Source organism: Rhinolophus sinicus, chromosome 12 (genome assembly GCF_057876585.1).
Source record: "Rhinolophus sinicus isolate RSI-liver-muscle chromosome 12, RSI-T2T, whole genome shotgun sequence".
Lineage (NCBI taxonomy): Eukaryota > Metazoa > Chordata > Mammalia > Chiroptera > Rhinolophidae > Rhinolophus > Rhinolophus sinicus.
The window spans coordinates 29,564,535-29,585,924 of NC_142512.1; the positions used below are offsets into that span (position 1 = coordinate 29,564,535).

Sequence of the window (21,390 nt, forward strand, 5' to 3'; positions counted from 1 at the left end):
ATTTCACCTATATTGAACTTTAATTCTCCTTTACTAAGTGATTTGTTATTACAGCATAAAGACTGTTCTCCTTGACAGAAAATATGGAAACAAAATAAGAGCTGTTAATATTAAGTAGGCATATGTCCTCCTTATTCTTGTTTCTGCATTGTAAAAATTTTAAATTAGCTTTAGTGTCTTTCCCAAATCTATGAATTATTGATTTTAGATTTTCTGACACACTTAAATTTTTGTGTCACTTTTCTATACACATCTTTTATAAATATCCTTTTAAAACCTGAGTTAAGATTGCTCCGAGTGGAGTCAAAGTGGTTTTTGCCTTTAAAAAAACCTCATTTCTATAATCTACATAATTGTATAATTTTACAATTATTTTTTAGTGCTTCACAACTGTCCTAGTTTCAGGTTATAAGGCCATGACTATATTGTTTTTGCTCACTTTTTTAAAGTTTTCTTCCTATAATCTAGACTATATGTGTATGTGGTTACTTCTAGAATTCTCCACCCCAGCTATAACAAACTCTATAGTGATATGGTCAATTTTGTCTGCAAAAATTTCTTTCATTCCTACCAACCATGCAATTCTTCTTCATTGGCTATAAATAGATCCAGAGCAACAGTACCCTTCACTGCATCCTTTACCAGCCCCTGTATTATTTTTCACAGTTGTGTTGTTAAATATTTAAAATACAGTAAGTAGAAAATTTTTTAAAATATATCTGAACTCTCACCATCCAGAGAAAATCATTGCTAATAATCTAATAATTTGGTATATATCATTCAAGACTTTTTCTCATACAAATATATAAATATTTTCCCCTTACATTCTAAGAGAGAAAATGTCAGGAAGGCAAGAATTTGTAAAATACCTAGTGTTGTGTTTCAAATTAAGTTAGTTGGCCATCAAGCCTGCTGAGAAATCTGCACTTCTGTTTAAATGTCTTCCTATCCAAAAAATATCTACCCTTATTCCAACTGCTTATCAGTCTTGTATTCATGATGTAGCCAGCTACATCTATCAATTCAAGCATTTTAACAAAATTAGAACTCCCTTCAAAACTCACTAATCTTCCTAATTGTAAGAGTTGTTTAGTTATTAGAATGATTAGACATATCAATTTTAAGTAGCTAAATATAATAGTATCCTACACAAAAATTAATTCTCAATAAATAAACATAAAGAGCTATTAATATTCAGAGGAAAACATAAGACAATAGGTGGGGAAGATTAATTATACCCTTTAAAACATGACACAAATCCCAGAAGCCAAAAAGAAGAAAAAAATAGTGATTTGATGAAGTACAAAAAATTAAACTTCTATGTAGAAAAAGATTCCATAATAAAGTTTCAAAAAATAATTTACAGACTGGGAGAAGCCATATGCAACACACTGCACTCAAGAGGCTACTGTCCAAATTTAACCAAAGAAGTAAAAGATCTCTACTCAGAAAATTAGAAGACACTGAAGAGAGAAATTAAAGAAGACACAAGTAGATGGAAACACATACCATGCTAATGGATAGGAAGAATTAATATCGTTAAAATGCCTAAGGCAATATACAGACTCAACGCAATCCCTATCAAACTACCAAGGACATTTTTCACAGAAATAGAACATATAATCCTAAAATTTATATGGAACCATAAAAGACCCCTCAGCAATCTCGAGATAGCCTCGGCAATCTTGAGAAATAAGAACAAAGTGGGAGGTATCATGATACCTGACACCAAATTATACTACAAGCCTACAGTAATCAAAACAGCATGGTACTGGCATAAAAACAGACACATAAATAAATGGAACAGAATAGAGAGCCCAGAAATAAATCCATGCCTATATGGTCATTTAATCTATGACAATGGAAGCAAGAATTTACAGTGGGGTAAAGACAGTCTATTCAATAAATGGTTCTGGGAAACTTGGACAGACACACACAAAAAAACGAAGCTGGACCACCTCCTTACACCATATACAAGAATAAATTCAAAATGGATTAAAGACTTAAATGTAAATTCTGAAACCATAAAACTCCTAGAAGAAAATATAGGAAGAAAGTTTACAGACATTACCCAGAGCAATATTTTTACTGATATATCGCCTCGGGCAAGGGAAGTAAGAGAAAAAAATAAACATATGTGATTATGTCAAACTAAAAAGTTTTTCCACAGCAAAGGAAACCATCAATAAAACAAAAAGGAATCCTACCGAACGGGAGAAGATATTTGTCAATAATATACCTGATAAGGGGTTAATATCCAAAAGTTATTTAAAAACTCACTCAACTCAACTCCAAAAAAACAAACACCCAATTAAAAAATGGGCAGAACACATGAAGAGACATTCTTCTAAAGAGGACATACAGATGGCAAACAGACATATGAAAAAATGCTCAACCTCACTAATCATTAGAGAAATGCAAATAAAAACCACAATGAGATAGTACCTCACCCCAGTCAAAATGGCTATCATCAATAAATCAACAAACAAGTGCTGGCGAGTATGTGGAGAAAAGGGAACCCTTGTGCACTGTTGGTGGGATTGCAGATTGGTGCAGCCACTATGGAAATCAGTATGGAGGTATCTCAAAAAACTGAAAGTGGAACTACCTTATGACCCAGCAATTTTTCTCCTAGGTATCTATCCAGAGAAATCCAAAACTCTAATTTGAAAAAAATTTATGCACCCCTATGTTTACTGCAGCACTATACACAATAGCCAAGACATGGAAACAACCGAAATGCCCATCGGTAGATGACTGGATTAAGAAACTGTGGTACTGAGTCCACAGTGGAGGGTCAGAAGGATCTATTGCGATGTCAGAGGGGTAGTAGATGGGGGGAGGAGGGTTATCACTGTGTGAGGGATATAAATGATAAATGTCTATTACATTGTTTTGTATATCTGAAATTAATAAAAAAAAGAAAAAGAAACTGTGGTACATTTATCCAAAGGAGTATTATTACGCAGCCATAAAGAATGAAATCTTAACCATTTGCAACAATACGGATGGACCTAGAGAATATTATGCTAAATGAAATAAGTCAGACAGAGAAAGACAAATACCATATGATCTCACTTATATGTGGAATCTAAAGAAAAGAATAACGAACAAACTAATCAGAAACAGTCTCAGAGATATAGAGGAAAAACTGAGGGTTCCTAGATGGGATGGGAGATAGGGATAAAGGAGAAGGTGAGGGGATTGAAAAGCACAAATTGTTAACCACAAGATTGCCACAGGGATACAAAAGTCAGTTTGGGGAATATAATCAATAATGTTGTAAAGTTTTTGTAGGGTATCCGATGGACCCTTGTCTTATTAGGGAGACCATTTCAGGGATAGTGTAGATGCCTTATCACTGCACTGTACACCTGAAGCTGAAGCTGAATAATAATGAATGTCAACTATAATTTCATATCTATATCTATATATCTATATATCTATATATCTATATCTAGATCTAGATCTAGATCTATATCTATATATATGGTCACAAGAAGGGGAGTACAGCATTAGTTAGGAATAGAGACAGTGGAAATGTAACAGCTGTATGCGATGTCAGAGGGGTAGTAGATTGGGGAGAGGGGTTATCACTTTGTGAGGGGTATAAATAATAAATGTCTAACTATTACATTGTTTTGTACACCTGAAACTAATTAAAAAAAAAAAAGATTTAAAAGACTTTTGTCTTTTTGCACCAGGGAGAGAAAGCAAAGAAATAAAGACTTGAAAAATTAAAAAAAAAAAAAAGAGGCTACTGTCCATAATATATATACACTTCCTACAAATTAATAATAAAGATAAATACAAAAACCCACAAAGGATATAAACAAGCATTTGTAGAAGAAACACAAACCTCAATAAGCATATGGAAAGATGCTAAACTAATACATTCAAATTAAAGAGATATGTTTAGCTCATCAGACTGGCAAAAATCAAGATTGAAAATATCCAGTGTTAACACCATGGGGACATCTTTTCTCTCATATACTACTGGAGGTAGTGCAAACTGATGTTAACTTTCTGAAAATTTGAAGAATTAAAATTTTTAAATTTCCATACCACATATCCCAACAATCTGAATTACAGAAATTCATTATACAATAATACAAGTATATGCAAATGGGTACAAAAAAATCTATATAAGTCTGACAATTAAGTTCGCGAACTCATCCTAGAAAAAGTGCTGCATACCTCATTGCTGAATATCACTATGGTCACCTTTGAAATACACCCCTTGGGAAGCTATGTACCAATACCAGCACCTAGTCCACCCTTCAGTCCACCTTCTGATGGAGTGGCCATCAGAGCTGTCATCGTATTACCCTTGATGTCCTGAATGTCATCAAAATGTCTTCCTTTCAATATTTCCTTTATCTTTGGTAAAGAAAGAAGTCATTGGGGGCCAGATCAGGTGAGGGACGGTGTTCCAATACAGTTATTTGTCTACTGGCTAAAAACTCCCTCACAGACAGTGCAGTGTGAGCTGGTGCATTGTCGTGATGCAAGAGCCATGAATTGTTGGCAAAAAGTTCAGGTTATCTAACTTTTTCAAGCAGACTTTTCAGCACTTCCAAATAGTAAACTTTGGTTAATTGTTTGTCTAGTTGGTACAAATTCATAATGAATAATCCCTCTGATATCAAAGAAGGTTAGCAATATCAGTGCAACAAGCTCGGGAACTTGTCAGACCTTGTAAGGTCTGTAAGGTCTACATAAGTATGATCTCAATTTAGTTATAAATATATTTGCATAAAAAAGGACGAGAAAAATATTCCTAAAGAGCTATTTGAAGTAGCAAAATACAGTAGTTTTTCTGTTTTTTCATGTAGTTTCAAACATGAGCATGTGTCTTCTATTTAATCAGAAATTAAAATGCTAATTATGTGGAGCTTATATTCTAGTAGGAAACTCTGTATAGAATAATTTCCTTGTAAATTAAATATCTATTTATTTGAGAAACAGGACATTGTCATTCTCTTCAAGTTATTAAATGCCTTATGTATTGCTCTAAAGGTACTTGTTAGACACCTCTCTTGACTATACTTGACTCCTAGCCATCAGGTAAAATGGTACTTTATAGCACGATCAAATCTTCAACTTGTAGTTTTAAAAACTTAAATATTTGGAGTAAGTTTCATACCGGTGTCAAATTTAGAAAAGAAATGTTTTGTTCATTAAAAAAATGATGTTTGGGGCTGGCCCAGTGGCTCAGGTGGTTGGAGGGCCCAGCTCCAATGGAATCGAGGTTGCCGGTTCCATTCTCACATGGGCCAGTGAGCTGCGCCCCCTACAGCTAAGGTTTTGAACAACAGCTCTCCCTGGAGCAGGCAGGCAGAGGTTGGCGTGAGCTGCCGCGGGCTGCTGTGTGCTGCTGTGGGCTACCATGTGCTGCCAGGAAAGGCCGGTGGCCAGCATAGCCGGCAGCCGGCGAGAGCTGCCATGAGCTGCTGTGAGTGGCCAACTGATGACCAGCGACCGACTACCTCAGCCTGGGGAGCGCAAGGTTCACAATACCAGCATGGACCAGTGAGCTGTGTCCTACACAACTAGACTGAGAAACAACAGCTTGAACCGGAGTGGGGAGGGTAGAAAAATGGGGGGGGAAATGATGTTCATTCTTTTCCACTATTAATAAAATACAAAATATAGATAAAAAAATAAAAATACAAGAAATATCTTTTCCCATGTAAAATTACAGTAACCCTTCCTTTAAGAGTTCCACAGATAATTCAATGTTCATACTGTTTTTCAATTGACTAGATTAAAAGTTTGCATTAAAAAGATAAAAGTATACTAGTGATGCTATTAAGAGCCACATAATTGGGTACATCCATGATTCAAGAATCCTATAGTCTACCTCCACTTTTTGGAACCTTTTATTCTAAGGGTAAAGTATCTCTTCTTTATTTTCCATTCTGAGTTTCTTTCTAATTTAGGTCTCCTCTTCTGAGCTGTCCTGATTATACCAAACCAGTGGTATTCAATTAAACCTTTTAAACAAATCAGTGTTTTGAAAGTACAGATTTTTAGGCACAGTTAACATATTAAAACACAGCCTAATATATAGCATTCATAAGTTAGATGCTTTTAAAAGGTGGTATTCTTCAGTATTTATTTATTGAAACAACATAATTAATGATACCTAAAATGACCAAGTTCTAGAATTAAAAATGAGGAAATGACACAGATCATGGAGAAATATTTTATTCATGTGTAACACAGAAACGTCAATCAAAAATGCACTTTTTATAGAGAAAAACTTCAGTAAACTTTATCAGAAAGTATATTACTAAACATATTTTATATATAATATTTAAAGTCATCAGTCTGAACTTTCACTTGGGTCAATCAGTGCTGAAGATGGGACTATTCCTCCACAGACACTTTTTTCTTTTTACTACAAATCATCATCTTTTGCAATCATAAACACCAGAAATAACATGCTAAGACAATTTTTTGATATGCAACTAATTTTAAGTTAAAAAAACCTGGATATTACTACATATATCAGTAAAAGTAGGAATAGCATTAAGACAATTCAAAAAAGATAATGTTTAGATATAGACTGAATTTGTTTAAAATTCTTACTTGGAATCATTTGCCATCTTATTGCTGGAAAATGCTCCTGATAATTACTAAGACAGAATCAAATTAACTGCTAGTTTAAAAAACTAACATTATTGTAGAGTAGTGAAGAGTGCTGACTCTGAAGCTACACTGCATGGGTTCATATCCTAGCCACTTACCAGTTGTATGAATTTAGACATTATTTCTTACTTAGTGTCTCAGTTTCCTCACCTGTAATGTATAATTGATAACAGTGCCTACTTCATTTGGTTGTTGTGAGAATTAAATAAATTAATACATGCAAAGTACCAGGACCAGTGCTCTACATTACAAGCATTATTTAAGCATTTCTTATCTTACTATTATTGTTATAAGAACAGCTTAAGCTTGTAAAACTATTGTATGTCATATTAAAGTAAAAGAATTACATGGATGGAGATCTATATTGGACTTGCTTCTTACAGCGTATTGTAGTCCTTATCAACTTCAATAATGCATAAGCCAAAATAGTTGGCATTCAATCAGCAATTCCGTATTTTAAAAAATCAGATAAAACATTTACACACAAGTAAATCTAAAATACAATGTGTTGCTAAAGATGAGAAACATGAATTGTTAAATGCTATCTAAAACACTCTTTTATAATAAAACTATTAGCCACAAGCTATATTATAGAAAATGATGCCCTAAAAGACATCTATGCATACAGTAATATAAAAATGTGCAGATAAGAATGTTCACTGCATCTTTTCTTAATCTTTACTTATAAATCCAGGGCACTTTACTTCAAATGCATTCATAAAAATGTTCAATATTCAAAATTATTTAATACATCTAAATATGCTTTTGAACACTGAAAGTCCTAAAACACTGAACATTGATCTTCACTGACATAGAAAAATTGCATTGAAAATATCCTCCTATTCATTTTTTTTCTTATATTTTGCACTCTGGTATGTACAAATGTTATTTTTAATGTTAAGCATATCAGCAAATTCATGTAAATTCTATTTTAATTTGGATTCTTACATTCCCTAATGCAGTGAATTCTCAATCTTTAATGTTCATCATAATTACCTAGATTTTTATTCAAAACAAGATTCCTGGATCCCACAGAAATTCTCATTCAGTAGGTGTGGACAGGAGCACAGGAAGTTGCATTTTTAACAATATATTCCAGATGATTCTGAAGTAGGTAATTCATGTCCAATACTTTAACACTGTTCTAATCATTCAGTTTATGATATGGATGCTGTGATTTAATTCATTAAATATTAGCTCAGTGCCTTATATGTACAAAGCTTAGTGCTGTGGATCAAATGTGAATTTTGCTTCAAGGAAGGTACGTAAAATTAATAGAGATAAGGCCTGCATACAAATGATGTAATAAAAAGGAAGGAATTATTGAATGTCTTTTAAAAAGATACAGATGAAATACTGGGGAGTTCAAGGAAGGGAATAATTACTTCCCGTTGACCTCATAGAAATTCTTCTAGTGGGAGATAGCATTTGAAATGAGTGTTGAAAGCTGTCTCTTTAGATTGTGAAGATAGAGAAAATAAACTAATAATTCTCTCACTGAATGATAAATATGTCTAGTGATAAACATCACTCCTTCAAACTCAGAAAAATCATTCCTAAATTTTATATGTTGATTTTTAATCTGGGTCATGGTCTTGTGTTGTCTTGTATATCCATCCAGCAGCTTGATGTGCTTCTATCTCTCCGGACATGTCCTTGAAAGAATCTGTTATAGTACTTTTAGTACATTTATCCTATGAAAGATAAGGTCACACTGTGGATACTGATAGAGAGACATACTTATCCTTTCATAAATCTTTAGGAAGTAAATAGGATTTAAGCATAGTTGAAATGAGAACACTTCAGGCAGTCTTCTGTTCTAAAATCTCCACATTGGTTGGCATGAGATAGCACTGATGAGAGAAATGATCAGGAAAAAAAAGAGAAAAAGAGTTTACAATTTAGATACCATTGTTCTAAAAGCCAATTAAGACAAATTAGAGGGCAAAAGAAACAGCATAGGCTCTTCTGTTTCCTGGTTATGTGGCATTTTGTTTAACATTAGTGGCATTTCAATGACTTGTAGTTTTTAAAATTCCCTCATCTTCCCAAAGATGCAGTGAACACAAAGTCTACCGGGCCCGATATTGACTGACTGACTGACTGACTGACTGACTGACTGACTGAATGAATGAATGAATGAATGACTTTCAGGGTTATTTCTCCAGCCTTTCTTGCAGGATCACCCTCCTTTATTCAGAGAAACAACAGAGAAGTCCCAAATCCGCTATGCTCTCTCATTTCCATGCTTTTGCACATGATAGTCTCTCTGCTGGAATGCTTTTCAGCTCCCTCCTCCTCTTGGCTAATTCCTATTTAGTCTTCTAAATTCAACTTAATATCCCCTTCCAGAATCTAACAGACTACACTGGCACACCCACCCCAATGTCCCATAAAATCCTCTGCACCGCTGTGTCTTAACTCTTATCAGTACATAGAGAGGCATCAAGATTACAAGCTTTAAAGTCAGATACATCTGAGTTTAAATACTGGTTCTACTAGCACGTACTGCGTGACCTTGGATGATTTACCTTATGTTGCTAAACATTAATTTCTTGATAAAAACAGAAAATAACAACAACAAAAAACAGAAGATAACATATGATATGTGCTCAGTATATCACCTCATCCATAACAGAGTTAATAACTTTTATTATATTCACATTGTACTGTACTTGCTAGTTAATTTCTCCAACTTTTCCTCTAAACTCCACATTTCTTGAGGAAGGAAACAAGTATTTTATTTCTGTATAAGCAGCATCTAGCACAGTGCATGGCATAGAGTAGGTACTTAATGATTTTTTGATGACTAAATAAATATTACTCCTATTATAGTAAAATTAATTTGCCATTTGAAATAGTTTCTTCAATGAGGTGAAAAACAAGTGACTAAGAAAATAAACTCCATTAATGTCAGTTTAAAAATAGGATACTGTCTTTAATCAAATTGGTTTTTAGGATTTACTGTTAACTATATGTATTACAAAATACCAAATGATTTAATATCAAGCTTGAACATGGCTGATCATATATGCCTCAGGAACTGAATACCTAGAATTTTTTCATGGTATATATTAACCACAAAATTACCAAACCATACATAAGGCTATCTTTATTTAGACAACTACTTAGAACTAAATTATAGTAAAATAAACAGTTTTTTTTAAAACCAAAGAAATTCTTAATTAAAATCTCCATTTATAGTCCTTAGAGAAATGAGAAGAAATTTAGTTTCATGATTTGGTAATTTTGACCTATGTAAGAATATAAAAATATACTATTTAATATAATATTTAATGGACTTTTCCATTGTGATGTTTAATTAGTTGGTTTGAGTACTTGTAAGGCCTCATTCTGAGAGAATGCTTTTATATTTGATCTTCAATATATTTTCATCTACAGTTTATTTTTACAGCTTTACATTAGATGATATCACTTGTCCTATTTCCTCTTCCTTTCCTTGATAATCAAGGATAGTTTTACTTTACTTTAGTATTATATGTTGAACATAAACTGGATATTTTAACATATAAAATGGAATTCTGACTCTAAAGGACAAGCTTTACTTTGAGCCATTTTTTTAATGCATTATGCAAAGGAATAATGATTTTACAATCATAATGATTACAAAACTGTTACAGCATATGAACCCAATGGTGGGAACTGTCATCCATTAGACTTCTAGAATACAAGTGATCATTGCTTTATGTTAATATATAATCCACTGCTTACTAATGACCAGAATGTATTTTACTGGCTTCTAAAAAATCCCATACTGAATATATGACATTAATATAGACTGCAAACTAATTGAGCAAAAATATTTCTCTTCTCTGTTTACTTAATTTTAAAAAAGATTAAAAAGGATTTCTTTCCAAAAGGGACACTATGTTGAGTAGTGTTAAAACTGTATAGAAAATAGGTGCCTTTGGCTACTTCAATAATTATTATTGAATTCAAAAATCTAAATAGATTGCAGGATTAGTCAAGTACAAAATGGAAAAAAATATCTCAAGGTAAAATAGTGATATGTTTGTTTGTTTGGCATTGTTATGAACTATACAACAAGTTGTAAACCATTTTTAGGCTACTTTTTAAAGAATTTCTAGATTTCAAATTGTGTTTTTAATAAGTAGCATTAATTGTTGATCTTTTCTTTAATTAGAAACGAGATTTACAAAAATATTTGGTGCAAAAACCTTACACTGCTCTTTATTTACAGATAATACCAGAGCAAGATGGACTTTTTGGGTGGAAGATAAAATAAAAATCCAACCACCCCTTCTCCCTCAAAAGGGAGGTTATGGTTAGCCAGGAAAGTGGATATTCCACAAAGAAGAAACAGCATCTACAAAGGCAAAGAGACAAGAAATAACATGACATCTTTAGAGAAGTGCTGTGAATTCAATTATGTTGGAAAATACAGTGAGGCTAGATTAGAGGAAAAAGAGACTAATGGCAAATTTTCTGTGAGGTTACTAAACTAATCACAGCAAGCAGTGATAAGAACCTGAGCTAAGCAACAGCAGTAGTCAAAATTCAAACAATTGAATTGCATTTTCACTGAGATTTTTCCCTATAGAAATACGTTTGTAATGTAGCATGAAAATCATAAAATGAACTTTATAGCTATAACCTCTCAAAAATCATTCTGCCTGAAATCATTCCACTGCTAGTGGAAAGTTGAGAAAGTTCTTTAAACTTTCTGTGCTTTGGCTTTTGCATCTGCAAAATGGGCTAATAATAGAGCTTAATTAACCTCAAATACTTTTTGCAAGGATTAAATGAGGTAACAAATGTAATACAGTGCCTGAACAAGCTCTCAATAAATGCAGTAGCAACAACAGAAAATACTACTACTACTAGCTCTAGAATTATTTCCGGTGCAGACAATGGTGACCCATGGAGGTTTAAATTGTTAACTAAGTCTTACAGCAAGATATTTATATTTCTCAATCCAAGAATAGAGAATATGTTGGCAAAGAGCATTTGAATGCAAATTTGTATTTATCTGTTTTAAAGGCTGAAATTACTTCTAGATGCAGTTAACTTTCCATATGACCTTGAAAAATTGAAAATATTTTGTTCCTCTGATTGTATATAAGTAGATTGTGAATAATAAGACATATGTCTCTCACTTAATAGATGAGACTGCATTTATAAGCTGCCATAAACCAAGACTATATGAACTAATAAATATTCAGGGTTTCCAGAAATCAAATCCTAAAACTTCAGAGGTCATTCCTATTGCAAAATCAGTAACAGCCTGATTTAATGACTGTCAGTGCCCATATTTATGTAATAACTTGTTAGGTTCAATAAAAAAATATGTTCACAACATGATTTTCGCCCTCTACAGTTTTAACCTAAGAAATAATTTTATATATCACAAACCTCAAACACAATTTAATAAATACTATATATATCACCTTAAGGGCATTCGTTACTTTTGTTGTTGATGGTGCTTGTTTTTTTTTAATGCAAAGGTGAGTATTGTAGTAAAATAGCTGTAGCACTTCTCAAAAACCAGCCTTATTAAAAAGCAATTTTTGTTTTAGTTTTTGTATTTAGATTCACAAAGCAGAAAAACGTAAGAAATTACTATACAGGGGGTGCCCAGAAAATGTATACACATTTTAAGAAAGGAAAACTGTATTAAAATTATAATACTCAATATATACCGATAACAAAAGATGAATACAAGTCACATTTGACTTCTGCAATGACAAGAGGTGCTCAAAGCGGTTACCATCAGCGTCCAGACACTTCTGATTACGGCAAACTGCTTGAGCAACACTGACCAAAGTGTCCATTTGTATACTTTTTTTTTTTTGGCACCCCCAGTGTATGGATTGAAGATCAGAAGTTTTGCCTTGTGGTAGAAGTAGGTCAAATTCTTCAATTCCATAAAAGATAAGAACAGCAATGTTTCTGTAGGAAATCTTATAAATCATTATGGGATCACATCACCAGGAAAAAAATTATTTTTGATACTTCTAACTAGCAGATTAGTCTTTTGATTCTTTTTCTTTGATAACTTAAGCTAAGCTAGGAAGTAATGGACTGGTCTTCCTCAGAACTACACACCAGAAGGTAAAGTCGTAAGGGAAAATACACACAAGGAATTAAGATTATTCTCAACCTGTTAACAAGCTCAATACTCTCTATACAGTATTATCATTCTTCAAACTTGTCATTGTTCACAATATTCTCAAAGAATTTACATGAGAATATTCCTAAATCCATGAAAATGTTACAAAGTTGTGGAGTGTTAATCAGTAACAAGAACTGCAAACATATTTCCGCAGCTATATAACTGAAAATGTTAAACACACACACACACACACACACACACACATACACACACACACACCAATAACAACATAAAATAGGAAGCAAGCTTCTCTACCATTCAGAGGAGAGCAGTGGAAGAAAATAATAACTAAGAGAAAGAAGGGACTAAGAACAGGCCTACAAAAATCTGGAATGAAAACAACCTGGTAGACTGAGCAGATAAAAAGTTGAAGATTCATTCATTTGTTCAACAAATAGTTAATGAGTGCCCACTATGTGCCAGGACCTGTACTAGGTGCTGCATACACAAAGATGAACAAAACATTATTTACCTGTTGCCTTCAGTCTAAGGAAGACATTAAAAAACACATGAATGTATATAAATTGTGATAAGTGGATATAAAGGATGCTATGAAAACCAAGACTTAATTTAGACCATAGGTAAGGAAACACCTCTATGAGGACAAGATATTTAAGGTTGAGTTGGACAGTGGAAAGAAGGGGAAAAGTTGCTTGGGCAAAGAAAACAAAAGTACAGAGAACCTGAGACAGGGCAGAGCATGGCAGGTTCTGGGAACTAAATGAAGACCACTGTGATTGAAGCATGGAAACTAAACAAGAGCAGAAGCTGATCAAAGAGAGACCAAATGATTATTACATGAAAAACTGACGGAAGGGAGGGAAATGTGGAACCAGAAACAGCAGTTAAGAGCACGGCTACAAGCCAACTAATAGCTGACAGAACCTTGGACCAGGTTGGTAGGAGTGAAGACAAAAAGGATTGGGAGACTCTTTTTCTTTCATGTAGATGTAAAATTAAAAGACCTCTAAACAAAATAATTAAAATGCTCTTCCATCTTATTTCTCTATTGTGATATGAAGAATTACTAAAATGGTCCCCCAAAGATGTCACACTTTAATCACCAAAATCTGTGAATACCAATGAGCTATTCCTGTGTTGTGTTATGTTATATGGCAAGTTGATCATAAAATAGGGAGACTATTTTGGCAGACCTGACTTAATCACATGAACCCTTAAAAGCAGAGAGCTTTCTCTGGTTAGCAGTAAGAGAAGCCAGAGAGATTTAAAGCATAAGGACTGATGTGTCATTGCTGGTTTGAAGATGGACAGGTCTTCAAACCATCTTGAGAAGGAATGTGGGTGGCTTATAGGAGTGATAACCAGCCCCTGCCTGACAGCCAGCAAGGAAATGAGGACCTCAAACCTACAACAAGGTTCTAGATTCTGTTAAAAACCTGCATGGGCTGGGAAGTAGAATCTTCCCGAGCCTCCAGAGAAGAGCCCAGCCTGACCTGTACCTTGACTTTGGCCTTGACTTGAGACTTTAAGCAGAGAACCCAGCGGAACATTCCTTGACTTCTGACCTACAAAACTGTAAGATAATAAATGAGTGTTATTTTAAGTTACTAAGTTTATGGTGACATGTTACACAGCAACAGAAAAAACTACTACCCCATAAACTATGTGAGGAGAAATTTACATTCAATAATCTAGATCAGATTATTCTCTAGTCACAGAAAGAAATCTGGAGAAAATAAATCCGGCTTTCTATTCCTCCAAAGGCTAAATTAAGATGTATTTGGTGATTGGAGTGAGAACCCACTTAAATATAACTTTGAAATTAAATATATGTGTTACAGAATAAAAGCTTTTGTTATTAAATCTAAATCTGTGCCATTCAATATGGTGGTCCCTAGCCCCACATAGCTACTAAATAAATTGATATGTGCTGTAAGTGTAAAATATACACAGGATTTTGAAGACTTGGTATAAAAAAATGTAAAATATCTCAATGATATTTTAACATTGATTACATTTTTAAATGATAATATATTTGGATATATTGGGTTAAAGAAAATAAATTATTAAAACTAAACTCATCTATCTCTTCAATTTTTAAAATTTGGTTAATAGAAAATTTTAAATTATATATGTGGCTCAATTATATTCCTATTGAACAGTGCTGGTCTAGACTTCTGAACAAGCGACCGCTTCCAAAATGCCCAAAATCAAAATCATAGTCAGCTATACATATTCTCATATTTCCAACATACCGTGTTTCCCCGAAAATAAGACCGGGTCTTATATTAATTTTTGCTCCAAAAGATGCATTAGGACTTATGTTCAGGGGATGTCATCCTGAAAAATCATGCTAGGGCTTATTTTCCAGTTAGGTCTTATTTTCAGGGAAACACAGTAGTTCAGTGGCATTAATGCCACTGTATTTTATACAGCTGTATAAAAATACAAGGTGAGTGGCATGGCAGTTGTAGTATTAGTGAGGACATGGAGAAACCAGATCTCTCATACAGTACTGTTGGACAAAGGAATTTGGCAATATCTAACAAAGTAAATGTGTACATAGTTCACAAGTTCAATCTGACAATTCCACTTCTAGGTATATACCCAAGAAATCTATGAACACATGCACAAGGAATCATGTCCAAACTGTAGAATTATTTGTAGGGCAGAGGCTGCCAGCTATCAACCAAAGTTTGGTGTTCTTTTTTCAAAGTGTAGAGTTGTTTCTTAAATTAACTGCCAAGCCAGCAACTACATTTCCCAGTCCTGTTTGCTGAGAAATGTGGGCCCTAGGTGGGTGCCGTATGACTTGAATTCTAGTCAATGGAAAGTGAACAGAATTATATATGCCACTTCTAAGGACTGGCCCCTAGAAACGTCCAACACCATTCTCTACTCTTCTTATGTTTGCTGGATGCCTAGAGCAACCTTGGAAACCACAGGTTAAAGATGCACACCTTTATTACTAGCCTGGGTCCCCTAATCACTCCATAAGAAAACAAACCTTTCTTCTTCATTAAAGTACTCTGTGAGCAAGAAATAAACTAACATTATGTTAATCTTTTGGGATTTCAGGATTTATGCATTAGAGCAGCTAGTATTAAATAATACAGTATATAATATGTAAAAATTAAACAACCCAAATGTCTATCAATAGATTAGATAAATCATAGTACAATCACACAATGGAATGCTACGGAGTAGCCAAAATGAAAAAAACAAACAAACTACATCTATATGTATGAACATGAATAAATCTTTTTTAAGAAGTTGGTCTCAAGATAGCTAGCTACAAAACAAAGACTCAGAGAATAAGTGGCAGCCTGAGAAGTGGGAAAAAACCTAAAAAGTACAGTTAACACTGAATGGTTGGTATTTATTTTCTTCTCTTTGCTAATGTGAATTTTCTCCACTTCTTATAGTGAACATTTACTACTTTTTAATAAGAAAAAAGATGTAGTTTTAAATGAGTATTATAACTTATATTGAGAAATGTTGGAATCTTTTATACATAATCTGTCATTTCTGAATCTGAATCCATAGTTTTCTCATCTGTAAAATAAAGTGCTTGGTCAGAAAATGATCTATCCCAACAGTGTCTTCCAATATTGATTCTTGTAACTAAGTAATATGATTTCCTTTTATAAATAACAAAATAAAAACTAAAAACATTAAAAGTATATATTTTTTAACTCTTAGGCTTTTTTTGGGGGGGTATCTGTTTAAGAATTTTGAAGTTACTTTACATGAACAAGCCAGCCATTTTATATCTGAATAAAAATAGGTTAATAGCCCCTGCACAAAACACAGTATAAATGATGAAATCTCTGATTTAAAGCAAAATATTTTCCAACTTTAATTTTGCTAGTTTTACTTCAAATCCAAACTTCTATTCTCAATTAGATAGCCATTTTACCATTTGAATACCTTTTCAAGTTTTATGTATATCAAAATTAATCTTGCTTTCCTTCCATATGGAAAACATATGTCTACTTGCCATCATCTTTATATAGGTTTCATTTTTTAAAAAAAACCTTTACTGGCAAATGTTTGTAGCTGTTCTAAACTAATGAGTCTCTTTTTAATGGACCTTCTCTGTTTAAACGTGTGTTTCTTTAATTCTGCAACTGCGTTTGTAAAGGTAAGAACTGTCAAAATAGAATTAATCTGATGCTGAGATAAATTCTCCCACTTTGGTAAACATTTCCATTTTCTTTTTAGTAGGAAGTTTTAAACGTCTTTATATAGTGCTAAAAAATGACATTGCATACGCCCATTTCTATGAGTTTACAAACACTAGGAAGACTCTAAAATGTTAATACTGTTGTCTCTGGGTGGTGGTATTACATGCCTTTTTTTTTTTAATTTCCCAAAAAGCATTATTACTTTGGTAATCGAACAGTATTTCCAAATTAGATTTTAAATAGCCTATAAAGTGTGGAACATCAGTACAGCCTGCTTCTACAGCAGATGTTAAATGCTTTTTGCCTATTGATAAGCTTCTGCTTTCACAGGAAAACGATTTGATCCCCGGTCACGTTGGATAAAGACAAAACATTTCCTTTCCAGGCCCTTCTCTTAATTTAGGCTTCTGAGAAAATCCGAGAAGTGAGTCTGAATTTAATTGCAGTGAATTGTGCAGTAGTAAACTTTTGTAGGTCCAGAGTAACACCTTTCATTACAACTATCAGCAGAATGGCAAAAGATTCATTCCCAGGTTTACCAATGTTTCCAGAAACTTGTTAGTATTCTCCTCTGTCATTATTTCAGAACAACTCCGTTTAGAAAGAGACGCAATTGTAAACCGTTTCTATTTCAAGCCCATAAAAACCAGAACTGGGATGAAAGGCAAAGCCTTGACCTTTCTATTTTCGACTTTTCATCTGTGTAGCTAAGCCATCTGCTTTCTCTCCCCTACTCCATCTACTTAATGGACTGAAAATACTGCATCTAATTGCAATTTTATCAAACCAGCCTGACTTTTGCACTTGAACGACTTAGGGCTTTTTCAGGTGTCCTTCACCTGAGGGCTCGCGTGTAAATTTTTGCTTACTCTTCCCTCCCAAGTTCTCCCCGCTTCCCTCAATTAGGAGTTATCAAATATCTTTCAACTAGGATGCTAGGCGCCCATGGATTAAGCCATCCAAATAGCTCTTCACTTTCCACATTGAGCGCCTGGCGGAAAAACCTACTCCAGTCTCTCCTCATGCATGCGGCTACCAGGCGGGTATTACAATCATTGTTGTCGCGGTTACGCAGGAAGCATCTCGCAGCGCAGCCGAGAACCGAGTCTCGTCTCCAGCCGCCAAAACAAGGCGCTCAGAGAAAAAGACAGACCTGGGCGGGAGAAAAACCTCCTAGAGGCAGGGAGCTGGGAAGAAGAGGGAACTCTCAAGACTGGAAGAAAGGACCTTCGGAGGCACGAAGGAGAAAGGGTGTGTGTGAAGTGGAGCAAGAAGTGGGCGGCCGAGGTGAAGCTGGAAGAAAGAGCAGGGGCCCGGCAGGAGGGCTCAGGGGCCGGAGGAGCGGCTCCGGGACCAGCAGGAGCACCGGGACCTAAGCGGGCGTGGGCAGCTCGCACGCAGCCTACCGCCCCAGTCCGAGCAGCGGGGGCGCTTCCAGCGGCGCCAGGCGCGGGTGTGTGTGTGGGGCGGGGGGGTGGGGGGTGAAGAGCGGAATAGAGAGCAGTTTGAAGGGCCGACGCGGCAGGGACAGCGGGCCCACCCCCAACCGAGCCCCGCCACTTAACTATTTGTAGAGCTGCTGCAGGCACAGGTCCAGGCTCTCGCCCTCCACCTCCTCGCGGGTGATGCGCTCCGACAGCGGCCGCAGGAGCGGGGGTAGCGGCGGCAGCTGGGGCTGCGGCGGCGGCAACACGGCCGACTGCCCCGGGGCTGCCGCCGCCTCCTCCTCTTCCTCCTGCTCGCCCTCCGCTGCCGCCACCGCCTCCTCCTCGGGGTCGGGGTCTTGCTCTTGCTCCCCCTCCTCCGTGGCGGCTACCGTGACCGCCTCCTCCTCAGGCTCCTCGACCGAAGCCTCGGCCGCCTCAGCGGCAACCAGTTCGGGCTCCGGCTCGGGCTCCGATTCGGGTTCGGGTTCGGGTTCCGGCTCCGGCTCCGGCTCGCCGCCGCCGCAGGGTCCCCGAAACTCGCCCAAGAATAGCTCCAGGAAGCGCCGGTAAGTTTTCTCCTCAGGGATGCAGCCGGCCATCGCTGCTCATGCCCCGGGGCCGACCGGGAAGTTGGGGCGGGTGGGGAAGCCCAGGAAGCGGAGGGGGCTGCTTTCGAGCCTCGGGCTCCCGCAAGGGCGGTTAACGGCCGCACCGGCACGAGCGATCAGCACTAGGTAGCCTGGAGAGGGCTCCCGCAGGCGTGCGCGCCGCCGAGTGCGGACGTGCGCGGCCCGGGGGCGGGGGCGGAGCGCGCCGCCCCTCTCGGGTCTGGAGGGAAAGTTGGTGCCGGGCGCGCGCTCAGGGTCCAGCGGAGGCCCACCTCCTAGCCCTACAGAGAGCTCAGCCCACGCTGCCTAGAGACTGTCGCCATGACAACCAGCTCTAATTAAGAATTTCAGGGTCCCTCCCGTCGAGTCCGTGTAGTCGAACGGACGCTAGACTTCCCCGCTCTCCAACTCTGAATGTCTTTATTGTATAGCTACCATAGCCTCAACTGGATAAAGTGAACTAAGACATCTCCAAGTCTAGCTGTTGGGTCCCACTTTGATGGATTTACCTGTTTTCCTTATCTGTTCCTGCCTTGCCCTAGAGCCTTTATCTGTTGAAAGATATCACGGTGTGAACACCTTTTGTTGTTGATGACACTCCTTTACTAAGTATAATAGTTTTGGGCAGGGGAGGGCATCAAACAACTACCAAGTGGTAGGTTTCTTTGCATACTTTCTCTCATTTGATTCTGCGAAGAAAGTGGTGTTATCCTCATTTCTCACAAAGAGGAAACAGGATTTTAAGTACTTTACTCGCTTGGAGGTGTCAAAGCTACTAGCCATGACACTGGAATCAGAACCCAGGTTGTCAGCCTCCAAAGCCTTTTTTCCTTTTCTTTGTCTCTGAAGATTCAACAGTGCAATGTCTGTAAAGCCTTAGTTTTCTAGGCTTTTCTAGTTTACAAGTTGTCTTTTACCCCTTTAATCCTTACAATAGTGACTCAAGATTAAAGACATTACCATTATGATTCCAATTTACAGATGAGGAAACAGAATTAAAGACATTGTGACTTTGCTCAAGGTCACCCACGTGATGCAACACGAACAAAATCCAGGTCTTTTCACTACAAAGCCATTAGTTTTCCAGCACACCAAGACACCCCTCTTTAGTCTCTGCACAATACATATACTTTATTACATAATATGTATACATTTTGTTAGCTCTTCTTCCTCAACCCCCAGCTTTTCTTTCTTTCTTAGACTGAAACTGAAACAACTTTAAATTATTCTAATTTTCTTACCAAACTACACACAAGCCTATTATTTTCGAGCCCTACTGGGGGGGGGGGGTTGGGAGAGGCAGAAGCTGTGTTTTTATACAGCTGTATAGATGATAGCATCCTTACTGCATACTTCCATGTCCATGGCAACATATAATTCAGCAAAAACATAGTGATTCTTTTTCTACTTTGAAAAACTCACAAATTATCAACCCATCCTCTCCATTTAATTGTTTCTGGGTTTCAGTTGGATTTAGGATCTGAAATGCCATTTCTAGTCAGTTATTAATGGCAGGAGAAGTCTCCCTGCCAACTGTTTTCATATAATACTGTGTTCTAAATCCCTGACCTGATACTGTTATTTTAAGATTAAGTGGGTTGAGCTCACTAATGTACATTGTGGCATCATGTAAAATAGAGGTCCATTCTCTCTCCCAGCTTGAGATTAAATAATACATGATAGAAAATGTAGAGTGAGTAATGCATGAGTCCCCTATAACTATTTTTGTCTCAAAGGTAAATGGAAAGACTCCGTAAATAAGTCTGTTTCTACACAAGCTAAATGTATTTGTGTTTTGTTTAAAATATCACCAGTGTAGAGCAACTTCCCTGAGATGCCAAGAAAGTCTTTAACCTCCTGCCAAGAAAGTCTTTAAACTCCTCATTTGTCTTTGTTTTCAACCCACCTGTTCATTTCCATTTCAGAATATCTAGAAAAGACTGACAAAACTTTTAAGACTGTACACCTAAATGTCCAGTTTAACATTCTAACAACTATTTAACATCTCAGAATTAGAAAAGATAACATTTAGTTCAAGAGTACATAGCTGTCAACTGTAACAATTCATATCAAGCTACACCTTCCTACTTTGTTAATGTAATTGCCTTCCTCATCTAGGTGACATTTATTTGTGACATTAATTTATGACTCAACCCACATAGCAAAGGGAACTGTTATGTGTTGGGGAAACATTACTACTAAGAGTAAAAGAAAAAGCCCACACCTCTACATTACTATAAATGAGAGACATGTTTGCTTATATTAATGAAGATATTCCTTCACAAAAAATCAGTATGGATTCTAGTGCATCCATTTGACAGAGTAGCTTTGCCAGAAGGTTGCTGACAGCAGTGCTGGGATCTCAGAGCAGCTGTGTAGGATGACTTTGCCATTGTCAA

At 36.3% G+C, this 21,390-nt stretch overlaps 1 protein-coding gene across 1 annotated transcript in view; it reads right to left on the reverse strand.

Annotated features, from left to right (window-relative positions):
• PPM1E (protein phosphatase, Mg2+/Mn2+ dependent 1E) overlaps positions 1-19,186 on the reverse strand; it is a 125,309-nt gene extending 106,123 nt beyond the window's left edge. Inside the window, exon 1 of the mRNA XM_019736354.3 lies at positions 18,522-19,186. Coding sequence (XP_019591913.3) covers positions 18,522-18,982 — 461 coding nt within the window. The 5' untranslated portion in view covers positions 18,983-19,186. The remainder of the gene's footprint in view (positions 1-18,521) is intronic.
• Positions 19,187-21,390: the final 2,204 nt, after the last annotated feature.